The sequence below is a fragment of the Drosophila arizonae genome, chromosome X (genome assembly GCF_054131065.1).
Source record: "Drosophila arizonae isolate 15081-1271.41 chromosome X, UAZ_ARI_1.0, whole genome shotgun sequence".
NCBI lineage: Eukaryota > Metazoa > Arthropoda > Insecta > Diptera > Drosophilidae > Drosophila > Drosophila arizonae.
The window spans coordinates 30,479,113-30,500,695 of record NC_142927.1 but is presented as its reverse complement, the minus strand read 5'-3'; the positions used below and the strand labels follow the sequence as shown (position 1 = coordinate 30,500,695).

The 21,583-nt window shown below is 53.1% G+C and overlaps 1 protein-coding gene across 1 annotated transcript; it reads right to left on the bottom strand.

The window, feature by feature from the left end:
• Positions 1 to 1,832: 1,832 nt before the first annotated feature.
• On the bottom strand, positions 1,833 to 3,487 carry LOC149268138 (uncharacterized). The gene is made up of 2 exons (XM_089473458.1): positions 2,231 to 3,487; positions 1,833 to 2,027 (listed from the first exon to the last, which is right to left on the bottom strand). Exons 1-2 carry the CDS (start codon positions 3,056 to 3,058, stop codon positions 1,833 to 1,835), a joined length of 1,023 nt encoding a protein of 340 aa, XP_089329584.1. The 5' UTR covers positions 3,059 to 3,487.
• Between the last annotated feature and the right edge of the window lie 18,096 nt (positions 3,488 to 21,583).

The following is a 21,583-nucleotide window of genomic DNA, read 5'->3' as shown; positions in this document are numbered from 1 at the left end:
AGTCTGTGGACTTGTTCCACTGTGCTGTGTCCCTCCTTCAGCGTTGCGTTTCAAATCTTGTCTATTCCGGGAGCTTTATTTTTCGGCAATATTTGGATCGCTTCGGTTATTTCTTCGATCCTTATAGGCTCAATAGGCAGAGACATCTGCAATGGGGTCTGCAAATTTAGCTGTATCTCCATGGTCTGTTCCGTCGTAGCATAACTAAATGGAGTAAAACGATCTTCTATATGGCATCCGAATGCGTTAGCCTGTTCCAATTCGCATTTAGCAACTTCGCCGCTAGGGCATCGGACAGGTACCTGTCTAAAAGGTTGTCGTTTAAGTGATCTTGTGCATTTCCATAACAAATAGTTTGCATCAATAGTGTAGTCCATGGAAGCCAGTTTTTGCTCGAAGAAATCGCTTCTGAGTTCCCTTAAAAGGTTACGTAGCTGTCTTGCTACCCGGTTCCACAAAAGTCGGTCCCAAGGATCTTGGCATCGAATTGCTCTTCTACAAAGGCGTCCCTTTGTTCTGATGAGTTCTTTGGCTTCTCTCGTTAGAACAATGCCATAATTATTTGGACGAAGCGCAGGATTAAGCGGCGTTGTAGCAGCAGAAGCTCTATATATGTTCTTCGTGAGAATATTAGCCTCATTCTCGATGTCGTCACCAGAGTTCAGACACAAATTCAATTGAATGGGGTCATCTAGCTGTTGTCTGAAAGCCTCGATGTCAGTTCGGCTGGTTATTAGCCTTGGGCTTGGCCTGATATGATGACCATCGATGTGCAGCTCGGCAATAAGGGCTAAATGGTCAGAGTCTAAGTCCCAGCTTTGGTAAATATTTGCTTGATAATGCTGTATCCCATGGTATAATGCAAAATCAATGCAAGAGGGAGTATGACTGGATATATATGGGTGAATTGTATGAATCTCCCCACAGCCAGTGTCGTGCATTCCAGTCACCACCAATTAGATACCTTTGGCCGCAAGAAGCAAGCTGAATTGTCTTTCATCTATTCTGTTCCTTGGTGGATAGTATATGGCGCAAAATTCGATGTCTCCCAATCCAGTGGCAACTTTGATTGCAGACATTTGTATATTTTGAGTTTCAATAACCCTTTGTGGGAAGTGGCGCAGTGAACTTCTAACGAATATAGCCGCACCTCCCATACCTTGGTTGTGACTTGATGGTTTGTAAGCTGGATAGAAGGTATAGCCATATATTTTGACTGTATCTCCTCGTTTCAGTCTGATTTCATTTAATAGTAGAATGTCGACGTTGTTGTTGTGCGCGAATAGCTCCACCTCTCTGGCTTTTCCTGCAATGCCATTGACATTCCAGATGAGAATCTTGAGTGGATTCATTGTGAGGCTGAGGCGTTGTTAAGAAGCTGGTGAGTCGATGAATCCCCAGTCCATTGCTTGAGCATACTGGCCATTTCGTGGACCATTTTTTCTAGACGTTCTAGTCGTTCACTGTTTCTCTTGTTTTGTTGTTGCTGTTCGCGTTGTTGCGCTTGTAGCCATGAAAGAAATTGTTGCTCTTGCTGCACTTGCAGCTCTTTTTGCCATTTCAAAAATTGTTGTTGTTCCAATAAAGATTGGACGTCAATTTGATGATGCTGCTGTGAGATATATCCTATAGGTTTAGCTAACTGGGCTTGCGCTTGAATATTATGTATGCGACTTTGAGCAGATGCGTTTCCATTTCTTGCTATCGCGGCATAGGATATTCCACCTGTTCCAACTCCAGAAGTATTTGAAAGCTGCTGTGGTTGTGGTTGTGGACGCATTGGTTGATGCTCGTGTTTACGTTCTGGCTGTTGCGGTCTTGCTTGATTCTTCTTAATCGTAGAGGAGCCCATTGAACGTCGATAGAACTCCATGGGCAACCTTTGTAGCTTGCCATGTGGTTACCTCCACAGTGAAGGCAGGTAGGCGGTACATCATGTGAACGTGCGCAAAGATTGGTGGGATGGTCCTCGCCACATCGTGCACAGTTAGGATGGCGACGGCAGTATTTGGCTGTATGGCCATATTCTTGGCATCGGGTACATAAGACAATTTCAGAAGTTTTACGCATCCTTTCAACTCTCACCATTTGGCGGCAAAGTGCTTTTATATTGTAAACTTCGTTAGTGTTTTTACAAGGTTTTATATTTACAAAAAATATATTTAATTTTGCATCCCTGTTTGACCGTGACCTTGGGTTGAGAATTTGCAGAGCATCAAAGCCCTCTTACTACTATTCTGTACGGTTTTTCTTCTTTCATCTGATATGTATGAAACTCAATTCCTATTGCATCAAAATGGCTTACGATAGCTCTGTAAGTGTCGCTGTCTTTAGAAAATATTCTAGCCGTCACTCCTTGGTTGATCTTGACTGATACGTTATCAATACTGGTGACTTCACTAATGATTTCAAATAGATCATTAAGATCAGTGATACTCACAACGATTTGCGGTGGCTTAGATGACCCGAGAGTCTGTTGGTTGTTGCTGGGTTCTTTATTCTGATGGCTGTTGACTGTATCAATTGCATCAGCAGTATTGCTATGATCAACAATAGAAGCAGTGGGATTCACATCATCCTCGCCTTCACTGGTTGCGTCCATATCCATGTCCAGTAAAGCAAAGCTGTTACTGGATTTTGCCATATTAGTTGTAGCGGAGTGTGAGACCTCAACTCTGTTTGCTCTTTTATTATTGTTATAGGGAGATAGAGGTATCTTCCTTTTAGTTTTAAGCATTTTCTGGGCTGCTGCCAGTTTTGTAGCAGCTCCAGTGAGTTTTACAGAGTCAGGTGGGAAGCCGGCTGCCTGACTATCCATGCTTCCGCTGGGGATCGCGCTGTTAATTGCAGCAGTTGCGGTGGTATATACTGTGCTACAAGTAGCACTAGTAAATGTGATTGTTGTTGTCATGGTGCTGAGATTCTGAGAATCAGTGCATGATAGGCGTTGGTTATTAAATTCAGCCCTCAGTTCAAAAGGTGTTTTCCCAGCTATTTGGCACATTCTTGTATAATCAATCGGCTTATTTCTAAGCTGAGAGTTAGCGGAAATGAGCATGGCGTTTATTTCCCCTCTTGTGCAGTGGCGCGCACGTAGAGGGGTAATAAGTTTGGACCTGGTGGGCAACGAGTATATGTAGTTTGTCGCAGACCCCTTGTTGTTCGTTGTTTCGGGCAGCCGACACTGCACGGGACAGCGTCTGATGTATTTTGTGTATGCGTGACACAATCGACCGCGACGAGAGCAGATTAGCGACTCTCGCGAAAGTATGAAACAGTTTTTTAAAACCACGCAAGTTAAAAAAAAAAAAAAAAAAAAGTAAGCGGCTCACTTACGCACTACCACACGCGCAGCCAAAGATCGCTTATCGCGAAACGCACGAAATAAGCACTCTTAAGCAGACGCTCAGCGTATTTTATTGCGGGCAATAAAATACAATTTGCAGCGATGATGCGCGACGATAAAAACACAACCATTCGCGGCAACGATTAGAAGCAAAACGAGGACAGAATCCTTGATTTGTTTAACGTGACGTGTACCCCGATGGGGGTTTACAACCACGGTACTCGCATGTGCCACATATGTGACACATAGTACAGCGGGTGAAAACAATGCGTCCACCAACGCCCCTAAAAGAACGCGAATTGTGCTGTCGGGCACAATTCCCTCTTGGGTCGAGGCGAGGCCTATCATAACCTCTGCTGACTACGGGTACAGCTTCCGGCTGTGGTCCAAATACACATTGGACACAGCAGCTGTGCTCCAACTATTGTGGAGACACAGCGGGTAACACCACAGCCACCACGATACTTCCACTAAAGGGGGCCAACCTCACTGGGCTAGCCTCGGATACTAGCCCATCCCGTGGTTCAATTTTCAAATCTGTTACAATTTGCAGCTTTGATCGGCTGAATGCAGTCCGCGACTACTGCCCAATTTGGTTTCCGACAACCAGGAGCTAGGCTAGCACCGGCGGCACCTCCGAAGAGATAACCTACCAGATTAAGGCTCTGGTCCGCCCTTCGACTCCTCCAAAATTGGATTTGTCTTCCAGATTAAGGCTCTGGTCAGCCCTTCGACGCCTCCAAATTGGATTTGTCTTCCAGATTGAGGCTCTGGTCAGCCCTTCGACGCCTCCAATTGGATTTGTCTTCCAGATTAAGGCTCTGGTCAGCCCTTCGACTCTCTCCGAGAAGAGAGTCTGCCAGATTGAGGCTCTGGTCGGCCTTTCGACTGATCCCGAAGGACTTCGTCTCCCAAATTTAAGGACTTTGGTCCGACCCTCGCAGATAATTCTACTACCAGTTTTGACTAACGTCAGTCCGGCACTGGTCTGCCAGGTCCCACGCATCGATCAGCATGCGTCGCCTGCTGAAGACTGTGCGAGTATAATCTTCAAGCAGTTGCATGCTCTCCGCCTCCATCAAGGTCCTCTCCATGGTCCAGTCACAGGATTCCGACTGCTGGATCCTAAGTCCTTGCAGATCCCGCACATCCGCATAGAGGGGGCAGGCACACAATACGTGTAGCCAGTCCTCCTGGGGATGGCCACATAGGCATCCAGCAGTCTCGCTAAGACCGCGCGCATGCAGAAAAGCATTCAACGAGCCGTGACCAGTTATGAGGAAACTGGTCGGCATCGTGAAACTGAAGTATACGATACGAGCTGTAAACGAAGCTAACATCCGGGATGAACCTGTGCGTAACACGGCCGTGTTCGCTGTCATCCCACCGGATCTGCCATTCACGCAACAAGCGTTCGTCCAGCAAGGCTCTCCTCATAGTACGATCAAGGGTCGAAACGTCTTGATCGTAGAGCCAATCGCCCTCTACCATCGGGTAGCTCCTCTTCAGCTTGAAGCGGCGGGGCTCCACCCAGCACTTCAAGGGCATCAGTAGATACCGTTCGACACGTAGGCAAACATCCAATCAGGATGATGCGATGGCAGGACTTGAGCGACCTCCTGGCGCCGACTAGTCTCATCACCACCGTGTACCACACCGAAGCACCAAATAATGCACAAGGCACCATGAGTCCAGCATATATTCTTCGCCGTGCGCGCGGACTGAGTCCCCAGTCAACGCGTAGCATACGGGTCAGGGCTCCGACGACTCCGGCCAGCCGATCGCGTAGAGGTGCGATATGCGGGAGGAAACTCAACCGCCAAAACTCACCAGCCGTGATGCCAAGGTAACGGTATTGCAAAACACAGGCAGCAGGCAGATGCCTCGATAGGACGCTGGATCGCCCCTGTCTTTATTGAGGCCTTTGAGGAGCGCAACCACACGTGGGCGCTTCCACTCAAAGGGAAAGTATCCATCTGCTAGGCAGCGGGAGTACAACGCTGTCATGTGCTCCGGGATGGCGCGCCAGGCCGCTTTGACCATACCCCCAGTGATGCCATCTAAGCCAGGCGAGCGCCTGCTCCGAACTCTGGCGATGCACATCTCGACCTCGAAAGTTTCGAGGGCTGGGGGTACTTCGCGAGGAACAGCAATGTCCACTGGCCTCTCAGCAGCTGGGAAAAAACTGCGGAGCAGGACATTCGCGCAGTCGTGCCAGGTTACGTACTGCTCATTGTTCCAGCGAAAGCTGCCGATATCGGTGCACGTCTTGCGGCCATGGCAGATCTTGTAGACAGATCCCCATGGGTCATCCTGATGCTCGCCAACATATCCCCTCCAATCCTCCTCTTTTGCCTTGAGCATCATCCTCTCGTATTCCTTTCGGGTGATCCTGAAATACGAGGCAAGTTCACTGGCACTCTCACTTTGCGTGCTGCGCGCATGCTGGAGCCTTCGCCGTGCTCTCCTGAGCGTACGGCGTGCGTCCGTGAGGGCGGCATTCCACCAGCCCACGCGGTGTCTGGCTCGCGGCTGTCGACGCCCAAACAGAGTGTCGCTCACCTGATGGACCAGGGAGCGCAGTTCAGCCACTTGTCCATCTGATGTCATAAGACGAAAGCTCTCCAGGGGGATTTCCATCGATGCAGTCCTCAACTCATCACAGAAACGCCGCCAGTCAGCACTCTGGAGTTGCCACGAGGGCACAGGAGCAAAGCTCTCAACTGTGCTTTCCGGATCAAGCGTCACCACAACCCTGATGATGTTGTGGTCGCTTAAATCCCACTCGCTTACACTCCAGTCATACGCAGCCCACGTAGAATCTTCCGGACACACTCACGCATACGCCAAATTCCGTGATGAGTGACGAGACAGGCATGCAGGCGACCTCCTGGTCATCTACGACAATGGCAGCTTTGCATCGACTGTCGTAGAAGACTCGCATGCCTGCCGGTAATACGGTAATCCTTCCTCCACGGTCAACGTGTGGCTCTTGCAGCAATGCGAACATCGCCCCAGAGTTCTTATCCGGACTCCAAGGTCGACAACGGCAGCTCTACTGCGACCGCAGTTAGCCTGGATGACTCTAAACATTGTTAATGTCTAGAGGCCACCCTGGCGAGCACTCGTCCGAAGATCGGGCAGGCCTCTGAGAGCATGTGATGCCCCGCGGGTAAGCCCTTAAAACTGCAGTTCCTTCAATGCACAGGATTTCTGCAGCCCGAGGCACGGTGCCCCGATTGTCCGCATCGCTTGCACACCTGCTCCTTCATCCAGCAAGTTGCCACTTTGTGGTCAAAGTTGACACATCTGTGGCAAGCATAGGTCGGCGTCATCGGGTGCCAGCGGAACGAAAACCACTCTATGCATATACGCTCGCTATTGTAACGAACCTTCGGTTTATCCCGAGTCTAAGCTGGGCTAGTTTCAGCTGACTGTGGATTCGTTGCCAACAAATTTATTTGTTGAAGCCCCTGCGATAATTAATTAGTCTTGTGGTTTAGGTTTTATTATGGTATATTTTCTTAAATAAATATGAAATGTACACGTCACTTACTGAGCGCTTGTTCAACGCACTCCGGCTGGGAGAGTGTTGTGCTGAACACGCTAGCTCACCGTAAGGATTTGAGAAACGCCAGGATCTGGATCTGTAAACTCTGGCGGCTCGCCAGCTATGCAGATCTCTCCTACTATCTCGCTCCCTCACAGCACAACCCTAGCTTCGATCACTCACAATGTGTGCAGGCCTCGCTTACGTTGCTGATATGCACCGATGTCCTGATCGGCGCCTGCTGATGATCTGCAAGGATTCCCACTGGATGTCCGATGTCCTTGCTGTTCCCACGATGTCCTGGGAGTCCTGTTTGCTACTCGCGTTGACTTGATTTCGACACTTTCTTCACTTTCACTTTGTATAAATTTCGACGGCAACACTCTCTCGTATCGTTTTTCGACAGCCTCGTATGGAGCCGCTGGTGGCCTTTTATACCCCAGCCACAGGCCCTGCCTCGTGTGGTAACGGGACCTGTTCGGCTCTGGAGTGGGGCCTCTCTGCCGTTATTGTCCATAAAACCGGTAAAGTGGCGTGATTTTGAGTGACGTCACTTTCCCGCCAAATCCGTGGCAGCCTCCCATTGGCCAAGTACCGTTGGCGCCCTACGAGTGAAAGTGTCCACTACTATCACTCGGCCCAAACGGCACCTCGGCTAACGGTCCCCGATGATCGTCGTGCGTGCGACGCGAACCCATTGCTGAATCTGTAGGAGCGAAAGAGACCGCCTCTAAAAGGACTTTGACCCCCCTTTCCAGTGCGAGGGTCGCTCCTACAGTATTCGCGTCGCTGTGTGGAGCAACATGTATATGCACGTATATGCATATAAGCGCACAGCAAATACATACGTTTATATACATTATATTTCTCCTCACACTCCCCTCTTCCTTCGGGAAAACACGAGACCATCGTGTTTGAATTTGGCGCCCGCCTCCGCTGCGCTGCTCCGTTTTGCATCGCCCCATCCCTCGATGCTCCATTTTGCGCTGATCGCTGCTGTTAACGCTCTGTTAATGTTAACAGCTGTATTTTTCCCTTACCGCTGGCAATGCTGCACTCTGCCGGTAAGTGAATGGGGCTAATATTTTTATAAGTCTCGACAAAACCTTAATAAAAATATTGTTTTTCAGGTTGGGCATCTTTTCCTCCATGCCCCTTGACCTGATGGCCTGCCGCTGCCAATGCCCACGCCGGGCGCTGCTGCAAAGCTCGCCTGTCGGTATTGCAGCCCCCGGTGGCATTGGTGCACGTGCGCGCGGCAATTGCCATTTCGCCCATTTGGCGCATGTTGTCCCTCGCCGCTGGAGACATCTCTCTGCTGATCCCTGTTGCTTCTTGGGCCCTTGGGGATGCTCCGGTGGGGCATCGCAGTCAATACATGCACTGCTGCCATGAGATCGGGCCACAGACGTCGTTCGCAAATGGACACCGGTGTCAGATCTTTGGTGTCGGTGCGCTTGTTGGCCACTCCTCTTTCGCGCACAGCTCCAGCGGAGTCGCTGGCCAGTGCGCGAGGATTCGGTTGCCAAGCTTTACCGACACCTGGCGATCCATGACCGGTGGAGCCATTCGCGTGGCAGGCGTCTGTAGTCACACTCTCACAGCAAACAGCCACATCTCCGACTGCATGCCCGCGTGCAATATGGGCCGCCGCTGCCTCCGCCCACGCCGGACGCTCCTGCACAACTCACCTGTTGGTTCTGCAGTCTCCGGTGGCTTTGGCACTCGTGCGGCGGCCACCTGCCTCACCATATCCCTCGTCGACCTCTCTGCTGCTGGCGAAGGCTCGTCGCTGATCTCCGTTTGTGGCTGGAACTCCGTGGTGGGTGCATTCAAATTATGGATTGTTTGTTTGAAAGCTGGCCACATCGATGTCGTTCGCAACTGTCACCGACGCCGAATTTTGATGCCGACTGGCATTTTGTGGCACACTCCTCATTCGCGCACAGCTGCACAGTGCGCGAGGATTCAGCCAGCAAACCGCGTCTACGTCTCAGTACGTGCAACCGGTGGGACAGTCGCGTGGCAGGCATCAATAGTGAACCAACCTCAATCAAAAATTGTAAATATGTGTTTTATATATATATTTTTCACTTCACTTTTTTTTAGACATATTTGAATGCCCGGCATCCGATACGTGTCCGCCGCACCCTGTGCTTCATTCCCCTTGCCCAGACGATGCGGGCGGTGCGTCCGCTGCCTTGGGCCTCTATCCGGGCGGCGTGTTGTTCTATTTCCAATGGCCACTTCTCACGCCGCAATTCCACCCATTGTGCTGCTCCCGCGTCGGGCCAAGATGCCTGCCGCTGTAGTGTAGGCCTCTGGGGTGGTGGCGGCGCTGGTTCCGACACCTGGCGTTGTAACGCTGGCCGGGCGGGCAGTCGGATCGGTCGCCACTCCTCGTCGGCGTCCATCGACGTCTCCGGTGGCGTGGGCGGCGGCGCGGTCGCCTGTTGCGGCGTCGTCTGTGGTGGCGTCTCCTGTGGTATGGACGGCGGCGATGTCGCCTGTTGCGGCGTCGCCTGTGGTGGCGTCTCTGGAGGCGAAATTTCTTCCAGTATAAACCCCGCTTGCTTCGCGGTGAGGGGTTCGCTCCAAGTTATGACAAACTCGGCGCGATGCTCCAAGCCACCTTTCCAGCGTAGCTGGCATTCACCCACGGAGGCTCTGGCGTCTCTTCATCCTCTGAGTCGGAAATGACTATAGTCTCGGTCCGCTCGTCCACCTCGCCCTCGTCGCTGACCACTATAGTGATAACCTCGTCATCTTCCTCGTCACTGGTCCGCATCGCTCGGTGAGGTGTAGGCGGGCGCGGTGGGTGCCACAACGGTCGCAACGGCGAGTATCGGCCGTTGCGGACGTAGTCGCTGATCAGCGACTCGTCCCACCGCTCCTCCTCCTGCCGCTTCTCCCCGGCTGCGCCACTGGGCGAGCTCACCGGCGACCATACCCTGTCCTCTTTGTCGCTGGTCCAGCTATCCGGCGACCATAACCCGTTGTGGTCCTTTTTATCGCTGGTCCAGCTACCTGGCGACCACGAGCCATCCGTGGCTACGCTCTCCTCCTCGCTGGTTGACGGCTCCAGCTCCAAATACGGCCGATGGCGTCGTAGCCGTCTCTTCGGTTGCCGGTGTGGGTGAAACGGCAGTCTCACCGGCGGCAGCCGCGTTTTACTCCTGCGCGCTCGTGGTCTGGACACCGGTGTGTCCACCCTGCTTGCTCCTCGTGCCGCTCCAGCGTAGTCGCTGGCCAGCAACCGAGGATCGGCAGGGTGTACCCGGCTGATGCCCAGATCGAGATTATGCTTCGCGATGCGTCCACTTTCCATAGTAACTTTACACAAAATAGGCCGAGCCAAAGCTCGCCTGCCCATTTTATACCCTTATGCTGCCGCGTCGCCGCTGCGTGGGTGGCAGCATAACGGATCCTCGGATTGGCCCACTCTAGCCCGCCCGATCTTATGGCTGAATTCCAGGCTACGGTATCGCCCTGATCCCGTTTTGCATACTGTCACATGCACACCCAACACACACAGCACACACAGCATACATAGCACACACAGCCCTTCGGTGGCCGAACATTCTGATACAGCATTCAGCTGTGATACATTCTTGTTGGCCGTTTTATGTATCTAACTCTTTGTGGTGGTTGTTTTATATGTCGCCATTAGTTTTGTTGTTGGCTGTTTTGCATGTCGCTGTGTGTATTGTTGTTGACTGCATATGTCGCACACACAGCATCTTCGTGCGTTAGCGATCGCTAAGCAGCCGACGAAGGCCTTTGCCCTCGCCTATGCATGTATGTGTGTGTGCAGAAACTCTTGCCTGGAACGTAAGCGGTTTTGTTTTTGTTTTTCCGCTTTTCGTTTTCGTGCGATTAAACATGATAATACATAATCTCGCCTGCGCGCATTGTTGTTGCGCATATACCGTATATGGGCCTGCGTGCATGCACTGCTTTGTTGTTGTATCTGTGCATTGTGCATTGCGCATGCACCGACAGCTAAGTTTTTCGGTGCAGTACTGTACACTGCTTGCTGTCGTGCGCGCGCAGTTCAAACAAATTGTTATTGCACATCCATATACCGTAATTTTCCCGGTGGCAACTGTTGTTTTCCCATCACAGATGCATTTCGCAGCCGAAATTATGCACTTTGAGCAAAATTTTGTCGTCTTATTTTTTTCTTCTTTTTTTTTTTTTGTAAGAAGCAATACACTTCGCTGTGTATTCACTCCTTTTTTTTTTGAAAAAAAAAAAAAAACAGCTCTATTGCTCACCCGTGTCTCCTCTCCACGGCTTGAGATCCGCCACATGCGCCGTCCTGGTCCGCTTTTCTGCCTCCGACCTTATCCGGCAGATGACTGGAGACACAAAACTGGCCACTATATATGGGCCTCCATAGCGTGGCGCCAGTTTTGCTGCGAATCCCTCTGCGGCATTAGACAAGTGGCGTTCCTTTGCCCACACCTTGTCACCTACGGCCGGCTTCCACTGCCGCCTCCGTAGGTTGTAATGCCGCGCCTGATCCTGTCCAGCTCTCTCCAGGTTCCGACGCACGATCTCAAACACTTCGCGCATCTTGCTGGCTCTCTCGACTGGGGTCTGTGCCTCCTGGCCTGTGCCGATTGTTTGCGCGTCGAACAGCGATTTGGGCAGCCTAGGCTCTCGCCCTTGCGTGATGAAGGCGGCCGAATATCCTGTGGATGCCACGCTGCTGTTGACCGCCAACGTCAACTCCGGCAATGCGTCGTCCCAGCATCTCTGGTCATCTCCAGCGAACTGCGCAATCATCGTCTTCACAGTTCTATTTGCCCTCTCAGTGGGATTCTCTTGAGGCGTGTATGGCGCTGTCAACTGGTGACGCACCCCAAGCTCCTCCAGAAACGCCTTGAATGCCCGACTGGTGAATTGGGTGCCATTGTCAGTAATGAGCACCTTCGGCGTGCCAAACCGCGCCAAGATCCGCTCTCGAAATGCCTTCTGGAGAGCTGTGCTATTCGCACTCCGCAGCGGCACCATCTCCGTCCATTTCGAGAAGCGGTCTATGAAAACCAAAAGCATAGTGTTACCATGCTTTGATCTCGGCAGTGGGCCAACAAAATCGGCACAAACTGTTGCCCATGGCTCCTCGGGCACCTGCGTCAGCATTTGCCCAGCAGCTTGCAGCTGACTGGGTTTATATCGCTGACACACTTCGCAGCGCTGTACGTATTTTCTTACATCCCGGTACATACCTGGCCAGTAATACCGCGCTGCCACCCGAGCGATAGTTTTTCGGCTCCCAAGGTGGCTAGCGGTGGCTGCGTCGTGGTTCTCCTCCAGCACTTGTTTGCGCCGGTCCGCCGGCACGCACAACTTCCATGCAGCCACATCCTCGTGGCCGGCTTGGTGCGGGATGTGCCGATATAAGTTTCCAGACTCTTCCATATAGTCTGGAAACTTATGTGGCGCCTTCTTTATGTCCTGTCGAAGCTTGGTGAGCCAGCGACATCCTGTCCCAGCTGGCATGTCCTTGCTCTTGACCAGACGGCACGCCTCCTCTCCCAGAGGCTACCACGTTCTGCTTACCCTTCCTGTAGCGAATCTCGAAGTCGTATTGCTGCAGCTCCAGTGCCCATCTGGCAATCCTTCCTGTTGGGCTCTCAATGGAATTGAGCCACTTCAGCGTCATATGGTCAGTGACCACTACGAATTTGTAGCCTTCCAGGTATGGCCTGAGCTTTCGTATGCCCCAGATTATAGCCAGACACTATTTCTCAGTAGCTGAATAGTTCTTTTCAGCACTGTTCAGTGTCCGGCTGGCATACGAAAAGACGCGCTCTCCGTCCTCCGAGGTCTGCGTCAGGATTGCCCCAAGCTCATAATTGCTTGCGTCCGTTTGCAAGCAAAACGGCTTCGAGAAATCTGGGCACGCCAGCACCGGTGACTCCGTCAGTGTGGCCTTCACTGTCTCGAACGCTCTCTGCCGCTCCTCAGTCCACTCCCACTTCGTGCCCTTTTTGAGCAGTGCGTTTAGCGGATGCACTGTGGCTGCAAAGCGGCGGTACCATGAAGCCACGCCCACGTATTGACGTAACTCTTTTACGTTTGTGGGTGGCTTCAGCTCGGCGATAGCGGCCACTTTCTCTGGCTCTGTACAAATGCCATCCTCCGTGACTTTGTGACCCAGATATTTCTGCTCTTTCTTGAAAAAATCGCACTTGTCGATGTTGATTTTCAAGTTGGCTGCCCGCAGTCGCCGGAACACCTCTAGTAGGTGATGATGTTGTCCAGGTAGGCAAAGGCATGGGGCATCATTTCTGGGCCGATCACTTGGTCCAGCGCTCGCTGAAATATCGCCGGTGCAGAATGGAGTCCAAACGCCATCACCTTCCACTGATAGAGCCCCTTTCCTGGCACCGTGAATGCTGTCAGTGGTCTGCTGGCCTTCTCCATCGGTATCTGCCAATACCCATCCTTCAAATCCAGGCTGCTGATGTAGCGCGCCTCTCGCAGCTGGTCCAGAATGTGATGCACACGCGGGAAAGGGTATGCATCTTTGATGGATCTGCTGTTTAGCTGTCGAAAATCCACACATAGCCGCCACTTCCCATTCTTCTTACGAACCATGACAATCGGCGGGCTCTTCGAGGGCTCGATGCAGCCTTTGGCCAGCAGCTCATCCACCTGCAAATTGATCTCCGCCTGTATTTTTGGATTTTTGGGGAAGTAGCGCTGCTTTATGGGCCTGTTATCCTGCATCCCGATCCGGTGCTCCGTGATCCTGGTGGTGCCCTTCACATGCTGGAACTTCTCCAGCTCATGCCTCAGGAAAGCATCCACCTCTGGGTCATTGTGCATAGGCGTTGGCTGTTCCATGTTCGCCTCCATCGGCGTCGCTGGGTTCGCCTCCACGCTGGCCACAACCACGGATAGCTTCTCCTCCAGCTGTCCGCTCGACTGTGGGATTCTTGGCTCGACCTTCAATGTCAAGCCACCGCACTCCAGTGTGGTGCCCATGCTGGCCAAGAAATCCCAGCCCAGCACTAGATCTTCGATCACTCCTGGCAGAATCAGCAACGGAATCTGTATTTGCTGATTCCCCAGGCTGATCGTCGCCTCCAGTTGCGAGTCCACCTGACTGCAACTGCCGTCCGCTAAGCGTATGCGCCGCCGTGTAGCACGCACCACGCCCACTCCTCTGAGCTCGTCAGCAAGCTTTTCGCTGATAAAGCTGCTTGTAGCTCCCGTGTCGATCGTAGCTCTTTGTTGAGTGGCTCCAATGGCCACGATCGCCGACATCTGGCTGCCTTCATCCTGGAGACGGCCCACTAGTGCCTGGGGGCTCCTGACCGCTGCTCCCGCTCGCCCCTGGATGGCGGGTGTCGCTTCTCGTTTCCCGACTGGCAACAGGCAAACGTTCTCACTCCGATACGCCCGCACTGCCAGCAGAAATCCAGCGCCTTGTTGCGACACGTAAATGCGCGGTGCCCCTCCTGACCACACACTCGACATGCCTTGGCTGGATTCGGAATGTGTGTTCGTGCTCTGGCTGTGCCAGTCCTTGGCGCAGGCGAAGGCTTTGCCTCATCCTCCATGCGGCGATACTCCACATCGCCTCCAGCGTCGTCCATGGCCATCAGTCGTGTCCGGCCAGGCCGTGGCTGTTGCCGCAGCCTCTCGCGGTCCTTCTCCAGCTCCTCGAACTCATCTGCCAGGTGCATCAATTCCACTAGATTGTGGAATTGATACGGCCTGGCGTAAGCGCGCAGATCGGGCAGGCTGTTATTGTATATCAGCTTCATTTCGCGGTCTGCTCCATAGCGCAGAGGCCGCATAAGAGTCTGCATCTCCACCATGTAGACTTTAAAGCACTCATCTACCATCTGCCTCCGGCGTTTGACGTCATCCTCCAGCTTCTCCAGATAGCTTCTGGGCAGGAAAAACTCCTGGAAGCTGCGCACGAATGTCGCCCACGCCGTCCAGTGCCGATTGTTGGCCACGTACCATTTCAAGGCCATGCCTTTCAGCAGCTCTGGCATCGCCCTTGGGATCATATCCAGATCCAGGCCATATGTGTCAGCCGACCACTCCACCTGCTCCAAGAACTCCAAAGGCTTTGTGGTACCATCAAAACGGAAGCTCCACTCCCGCACTTGTTTGGCCACCTTTGGATATTCCTGAGCGGTGCTGTCGTATCCTCGTGGCCTGATTTCCGGTTGCGGGGTGGATGTGGCCCCATCTCACCTTGACGCGTATTTTGGAGTCGCGCCGTCGCGCTTGTGGAGGGCACACACAGCCGTGCCACATGTGCAAGCTCCGACTCCAGCTCGTCGTCCCCGACGGCGGTCGTTGCCTCATCTCTGAGCGAGGCACGGCGTCCATGCAGTCGCCCCAGTTCGGCGATCCTCAGTGAGTAAGGAATGCTTCCTTCATTCTTCTCAACCCACTCGCCGAACTGTCTCCGCATGACGTCCAGTGCGCCTGACAAGCTCACTCCAAGCTCCTCGCCGTAACGGAGCACTTCATCCTTTTTAAGATTATACACCCACGCTCGCACCATGTTCACAAATATATACCAACTGACTCTTATCGCAGGGCCCCACGTTGGGCGCCAGTTGTAACGAACCTTCGGTTTATCCCGAGTCTAAGCTGGGCTAGTTTCAGCTGACTGTGGATTCGTTGCCAACAAATTTATTTGTTGAAGCCCCTGTGATAATTAATTAGTCTTGTGGTTTAGGTTTTATAGCGCAATGGTATATTTTCTTAAATAAATATGAAATGTACACGTCACTTATGTAAATGTATGCTGGCTCGCTGGTTTGCTTAGCGACGCACACCTACTGAGCGCTTGTTCAACGCACTCCGGCTGGGAGAGTGTTGTGCTGAACACGCTAGCTCACCGTAAGGATTTGAGAAACGCCAGGATCTGGATCTGTAAACTCTGGCGGTTCGCCAGCTATGCAGATCTCTCCTACTATCTCGCTCACTCACAGCACAACACTAGCTTCGTTCACTCACAAGCACTTCTCTTACGCACGGCTACGCGAACTCACCCAGGTGTGCAGGCCTCGCTTACGTTGCTGATATGCACCGATGTCCTGATCGGCGCCTGCTGATGATCTGCAAGGATTCCCACTGGATGTCCTTGTGGTTCCCACGATGTCCTTGCTGTTCCCACGATGTCCTGGGAGTCCTGTTTGCTACTCGCGTTGACTTGATTTCGACATTTTCTTCACTTTCACTTTGTATAAATTTCGACGGCAACACTCTTTCGTATCGTTTTTCGACAGCCTCGTATGGAGCCGCTGGTGGCCTTTTATACCCCAGCCACAGGCCCTGCCTCGTGTGGTAACGGGGCCTGTTCGGCTCTGGAGTGGGGCCTCTCTACCGTTATTGTCCATAAAACCGGTAAAGTGGCGTGGTTTTGGGTGACGCCACTTTCCCGCCAAATCCGTGGCAGCCTCCCATTGGCCAAGTACCGTTGGCGCCCTACGAGTGAAAGTGTCCACTACTATCACTCGGCCCAAACGGCACCTCGGCTAACGGTCCCCGATGATCGTCGTGCGTGCGACGCGAACCCATTGCTGAATCTGTAGGAGCGAAAGAGACCGCCTCTAAAAGGACTTTGACCCCCCTTTCCAGTGCGAGGGTCGCTCCTACAGTATTCGCGTCGCTGCGTGGAGCAACATGTATATGCACGTATATGCAAATAAACGCACAGCAAATACATACGTTTATATACATTAATACGTGCATACCCATATTGCTCCTCACACTATCTTCCAGGATATCGAGTGCCTTTCATTCAAGCTCCAGTTGCACCTTGACCGTGGGTCCAGCGTCGCTGTTCAATGGCTTCGACGAGATCCTAACCGACTTCTCGAACGCTGCATTGGAGCAGTGCCCGAAGAAGTGGTTTTTGAATAGCCCCTCCATAAATTGCTTCGGCGTGATGCTGCTGTCCACATTCAGGACGTTAACTCTTGGCCTGAGAGCTGCGTTCTCCTTCACATCCAATCCGACTTCCTTAAACTTCGGGATCGCAAGAACCTTCCGTATCTCGCCGGAGGATGGCGTACGAATAATTGCGCCACCTCGCTTAAGCTCACGCACTTCGTGCACACGTACACCAAGTGCGGGCGCGACTTCCTACGGATACGCTCAGCAACTTGCTGAGGCGTCTCCTCCGGATTGCTCGACGTCACAATCGCTGACCAAGTTTCCGCAACTTTGCGGGCCCGAGGTGCAGCGATCGGAGCAGCGACTGCAGATGCAGTGACAGCGGCGTAGGAAGTGGCGGGTGCAGCTTGTGGGGCGGCGGCCTGGGGGCGGTCCTCGCGATGGTCTCCAGCTCCTTCATCCTCCCATACATCTCCAGAATCAGCTCCTGGAACTTGGCAGCACTATCCAGCACGCTGAGCGCAACAGTGCCTGGCACATTGTCAGCGACAACGGCTCTCCGGAGCTCTCGCTCTAGCGGGCACTAGCAGCAGCAGCGGCAGCGGACGTCGACGGCGCCTCAAGGGGGGCCGTGATCCGGGCAGCGGTGGCAGCAGGGACGGGGGCAGCGGCAGTGGCAGCAGCAAGAACTGCAGCCAAAGCGGTGACTCCAGCGGTGGCGGCGGGGGCAGCGAGGGCAGCGGGGGCGACACTGGCTGCAACGGCGGCCAGCGAAGCGTCGCTTTCGTCAGCCGAGCTGTCGTCACGCGCGCGTAACTTCCTCGGTGGCGAATCCGTGGGATGCGGCATGGCTGCGGCGTCGGCAACGTTCCGAAGAACAATCTTCGGGACGCGCCCACGCTTCTTCTTGGGGTTCGACCGCGTCGAACTCCCACTGCTTGCCTCGGAGTCCATCCCGAAAGTATGCAGTGGCTTTGTATTGAATTTGTATTGGCTGGCCAATCAGAACTAACCAACGGTAAGCGGTGCACCTACGCACTAACACACGCGCAGCCGGAGATCGCTTATCGCGAAACGCACGATATAAGCACTCTTGAGCAGACGCTCAGCGTATTTTATTGCGGGCAATAAAATACAATTTGCAGCGATGATGCGCGAGGATAAAAACACAACCATTCGCGGCAACGATTAGAAGCAAAACGAGGACAGAATCCTTGATTTGTTTAACGTGACGTGTACCCCGATGGGGGTTTACAACCACGGTACTCGCATGTGCCACATATGTGACACATAGTACAGCGAGCAAAACAGGCTAGCAAAAATGCTCATAACAAACAGAACTCCTAGGAGGCTTAAAAGGAGACAACCAAGGGACCTGATTCTCCGATCGCCCCGGATGACGGTCAACAGGAGTTGACATATAGCTGCCATCATTGTGTTATTATTGTATTATGTTGTAAATATTTGTAATTGTAAATATTCGTAAATTGCGACAGCAACGTAAGTTGCCGGCGCGTCCTAAAGGGCTGAATGAACAGATAAGAAGCTCACAAAGGGGTTATCGAAAAACCTCGTATGGCTTTAACAAATAAAATAAAAAAAAATAAAAAAAGTACAGCGGGTGAAAACAATGCGTCCACCAACGCCCCTAAAAGAACGCGAATTGTGCTGTCGGGCACAATTCCCTCTTGGGTCGAGGCGAGGCCTATCATAACCTCTGCTGACTATGGGTACAGCTTCCGGCTGTGGTCCAAATACACATTGGACCCAGCGGCTTTGCTCCGACTATTGTGGAGACACAGCGAGTAACATCACAGCCACCACGATACTCCCACTAAATGGGGCCAACCTCACTGGGCTGCCCTCGGCGACCAGTCCATCCCCTGTTCAAATTTCAAATTTGTTACAATTTGCAGCTTTGATCGGCTGTTCGCAGTCTGCGACTACTGCCCAATTCGGTTTCCGACAGCCTGGGGCTAGTGATTTGCCTGCGATTTGCCCACGAGGGGCGCATCTTCCAAATTGAGGCTCTGGTCAGCTTTTCGACTAATCCCGAAGGACTTCGTCTTCCAAATTTAAAGACTTTGGTCAGACCCTCGTAGATAAGTCTACTACCAGTCCGGCATTGGTCTGCGAGATCCTCCGCCATCAATCAGCATGCGTCGCCTGCTGAAGACTGTGCGAGTATAGTCTTCAAGCAGTTGCATGCTCTCAGCATCTGCCAAAGTCCTCTCCATAGTCCAGTCACCGGATTCCGACTGCTGGATCCTAAGTCCTTGCAGATCCCGCACATCCGCATAGAGGGGGCAGTCACACAGCACGAGCCATGACCAGTTATGAGGATATTTGTCGGCATCGTGAAACTGAAGTCGGGGCGGCTGTATACGAAGCTGACATCCGGGATGAACTTATGCGTCCCCAGTCCCCAGTCGACGCGTAGCACACGGGTCAGGGCTCCGACGACTCCGGCCAGCCGATCGCGTAGAGATGCGATATGCGGGAGGAAACTCAACCGCCAAAACTCGCCAGCCGTGATGCCAAGGTAACGATATTGCGTCACATACCGTAGATTTGCTCCTGCAAATCTAACGGCGGGATTCCTGCCAGCTGACAGCTTTCCCTTAAGGAGCATCGTCACAGTCTTCGTTGCCGAGACTGAGACGCCTACCTCAATGCCCCATCCTCCAACTATCTCCATTAGCTGGGCGCCTGTGAGCTCCAGTTGGGATCTGGAGTTCCCTTCGACGAGCAGCAGCAAATCGTCAGCGTATGCACTAAAAGTGCAATGCGCTTCAAGGCGGCGCAGGAGCACATCCATCAAGATGTTCCATATGAATGGACCACTGATGGACCCCTGCGGGCAGCCACGTGAAACATTCACATTAGCTTCGCCAAAGCTGCTGACGATGCTGGCTTTTCGGTCCGAAAAGAAGCTGCGCCAGATCCCAATTTCCCTGCATCCTAGATCCGATAGTCGGCGTAACGCTGCATCCCATTCGACATGGTCGAATGCTCCTTTGAAGTCGATGAAGACTCCGAGCACGTATCGAGCCGGGCTGGCTTCGATGCTGCTCAGGACATGCCTCCAGGCATCCTCGACGCAGCGTCCGGGGCGAAAGCCGAATTGCCATCGGCTCTCGTCCGTGAGCACCTCCTTCACACGGTTCACCATGATCCCTTCCAGCACTTTGCAAAACACAGGCAGCAGGCAGATGCCTCGATAGGACGCTGTCCTTGTCGAGGCCTTTGAGGAGCGCAACCACACGTGGGCGCTTCCACTCAAGCGGAAAATATCCATCTGCCAGGCAGCGGGTATACAACGCTGTCATGTGCTCCGGGATGGCGCGCCAGGCCGCTTTGACCATACCCCCAGTGATGCCATCTAAGCCAGGTGAGCGCTTGCTGCGAACTCTGGCGATGCACATCTCCACATCGAAAGTTTCGAGGGCTGGGGGTACTTCGCGAGGAACGACAATATCCACTGGCCTCTCCGCAACTGGAAAAAAGTTGCGGAGGAGGACATTCGCGCAGTCGTGCCAGGTTACGTACTGCTCATTGTTCCAGCGAAGGCAACCGAAATCGGTGCGCGTCTTGCGGCCGTGGCAGATCTTGTAAACAGATCCCCATGGGTCATCCTGGTGCTCGCCGACATATCTCCTCCAATCCTCCTCTTTCGCCTTGAGCATCATCCTCTCGTATTCCTTTCGGGTGATCCTGAAATACGAGGCAAGGGCACTGGCACTCTCACTTTGCGTGCGGCGCGCATGCTGGAGCCTTCGCCGTGCTCTCCTGAGCGTACGGCGTGCGTCCGTGAGGGCGGCATTCCACCAGCCCACACGGCGTCTAGCTCGCGGTTGTCGACGCCCAAACAAAGTGTCGCTCACCCGATGAACCAGGGAGCGAAGTGCGGTCACCTGTGCATCCGATGACAAAAGGCGAAAATCCTCAAGGGGGATATCCATCGATGCAGTCCTCAACTCATCACAAAAACGCCGCCAGTCAGCATTCTGGAGTTGCCACGAGGGCACAGGAGCAATGCTCTCAACTGTGCTTTCCGAATCAAGCGTCACCACAACAGTGATGATGTTGTGGTCGCTTAAATCCCACTCGCTTACACTCCAGTCATACGCAGCCCACGTAGACGCTGAATCACTGACGATAGTCACGTCAATATCGCTCCTCGCCCTGCGATTATCGAACGTGTACACTCTGCTGCGGACATTCAGCACGCCGGCTCGACTGCCCTGAACCCAGTCAGCTAGCAGCTCACCCCGCTGCCTGTTCAAGTAGCCCCAAAAGCGCTCGGGTAGCTTACTGAACCACAGGGGGGATACTGCGTTCGCGTCAAGGCCATAGATGACAGGCGTGCGGCTGGCTAGCAGCAGCACCGCATCCATGTACAGCAGGTACGGCTCAAGTTCTGCGTTGAATTGGCAGTATACGGAGGCGAGGAAGATCGAACCGAATCTTCCGGACACACTCACGCATACGCCAAACTCCGTGATGAGTGACGAGACAGGCATGCAGACGACCTCCTGGTCATCTACGACAATTGCAGCTTTGTTGCGACTGTCGGAGAAGACTCGCATGCCTGTCGGTAATCCGGTGATCCTTCCTCCACGGTCAACGTACGGCTCTTGCAGTAATGCGAACATCGCCCCAGAGTTCCTCATCCGGACTCCAAGGTCGACGACGGCAGCTCTACTGCGACCGCAGTTAGCCTGGATGACTCTAAACATTGTTAATGTCTAGAGGCCACCCTGGCGAGCACTCGTCCGTAGATCGGGCAGGCCTCTGAGAGCATA

Bases quoted from the DNA above. Each gene is read 5' to 3' on its own strand.
- LOC149268138 (XM_089473458.1), bottom strand. From the start codon at position 3,058: ATGCTCATTTCCGCTAACTCTCAGCTTAGAAATAAGCCGATTGATTAT. The intron at 2,028-2,230 runs GTAAGAGGGCTT...CCCGATGCCAAG, and splicing joins AAAAACCGTACAGAATAGTA to AATATGGCCATACAGCCAAA.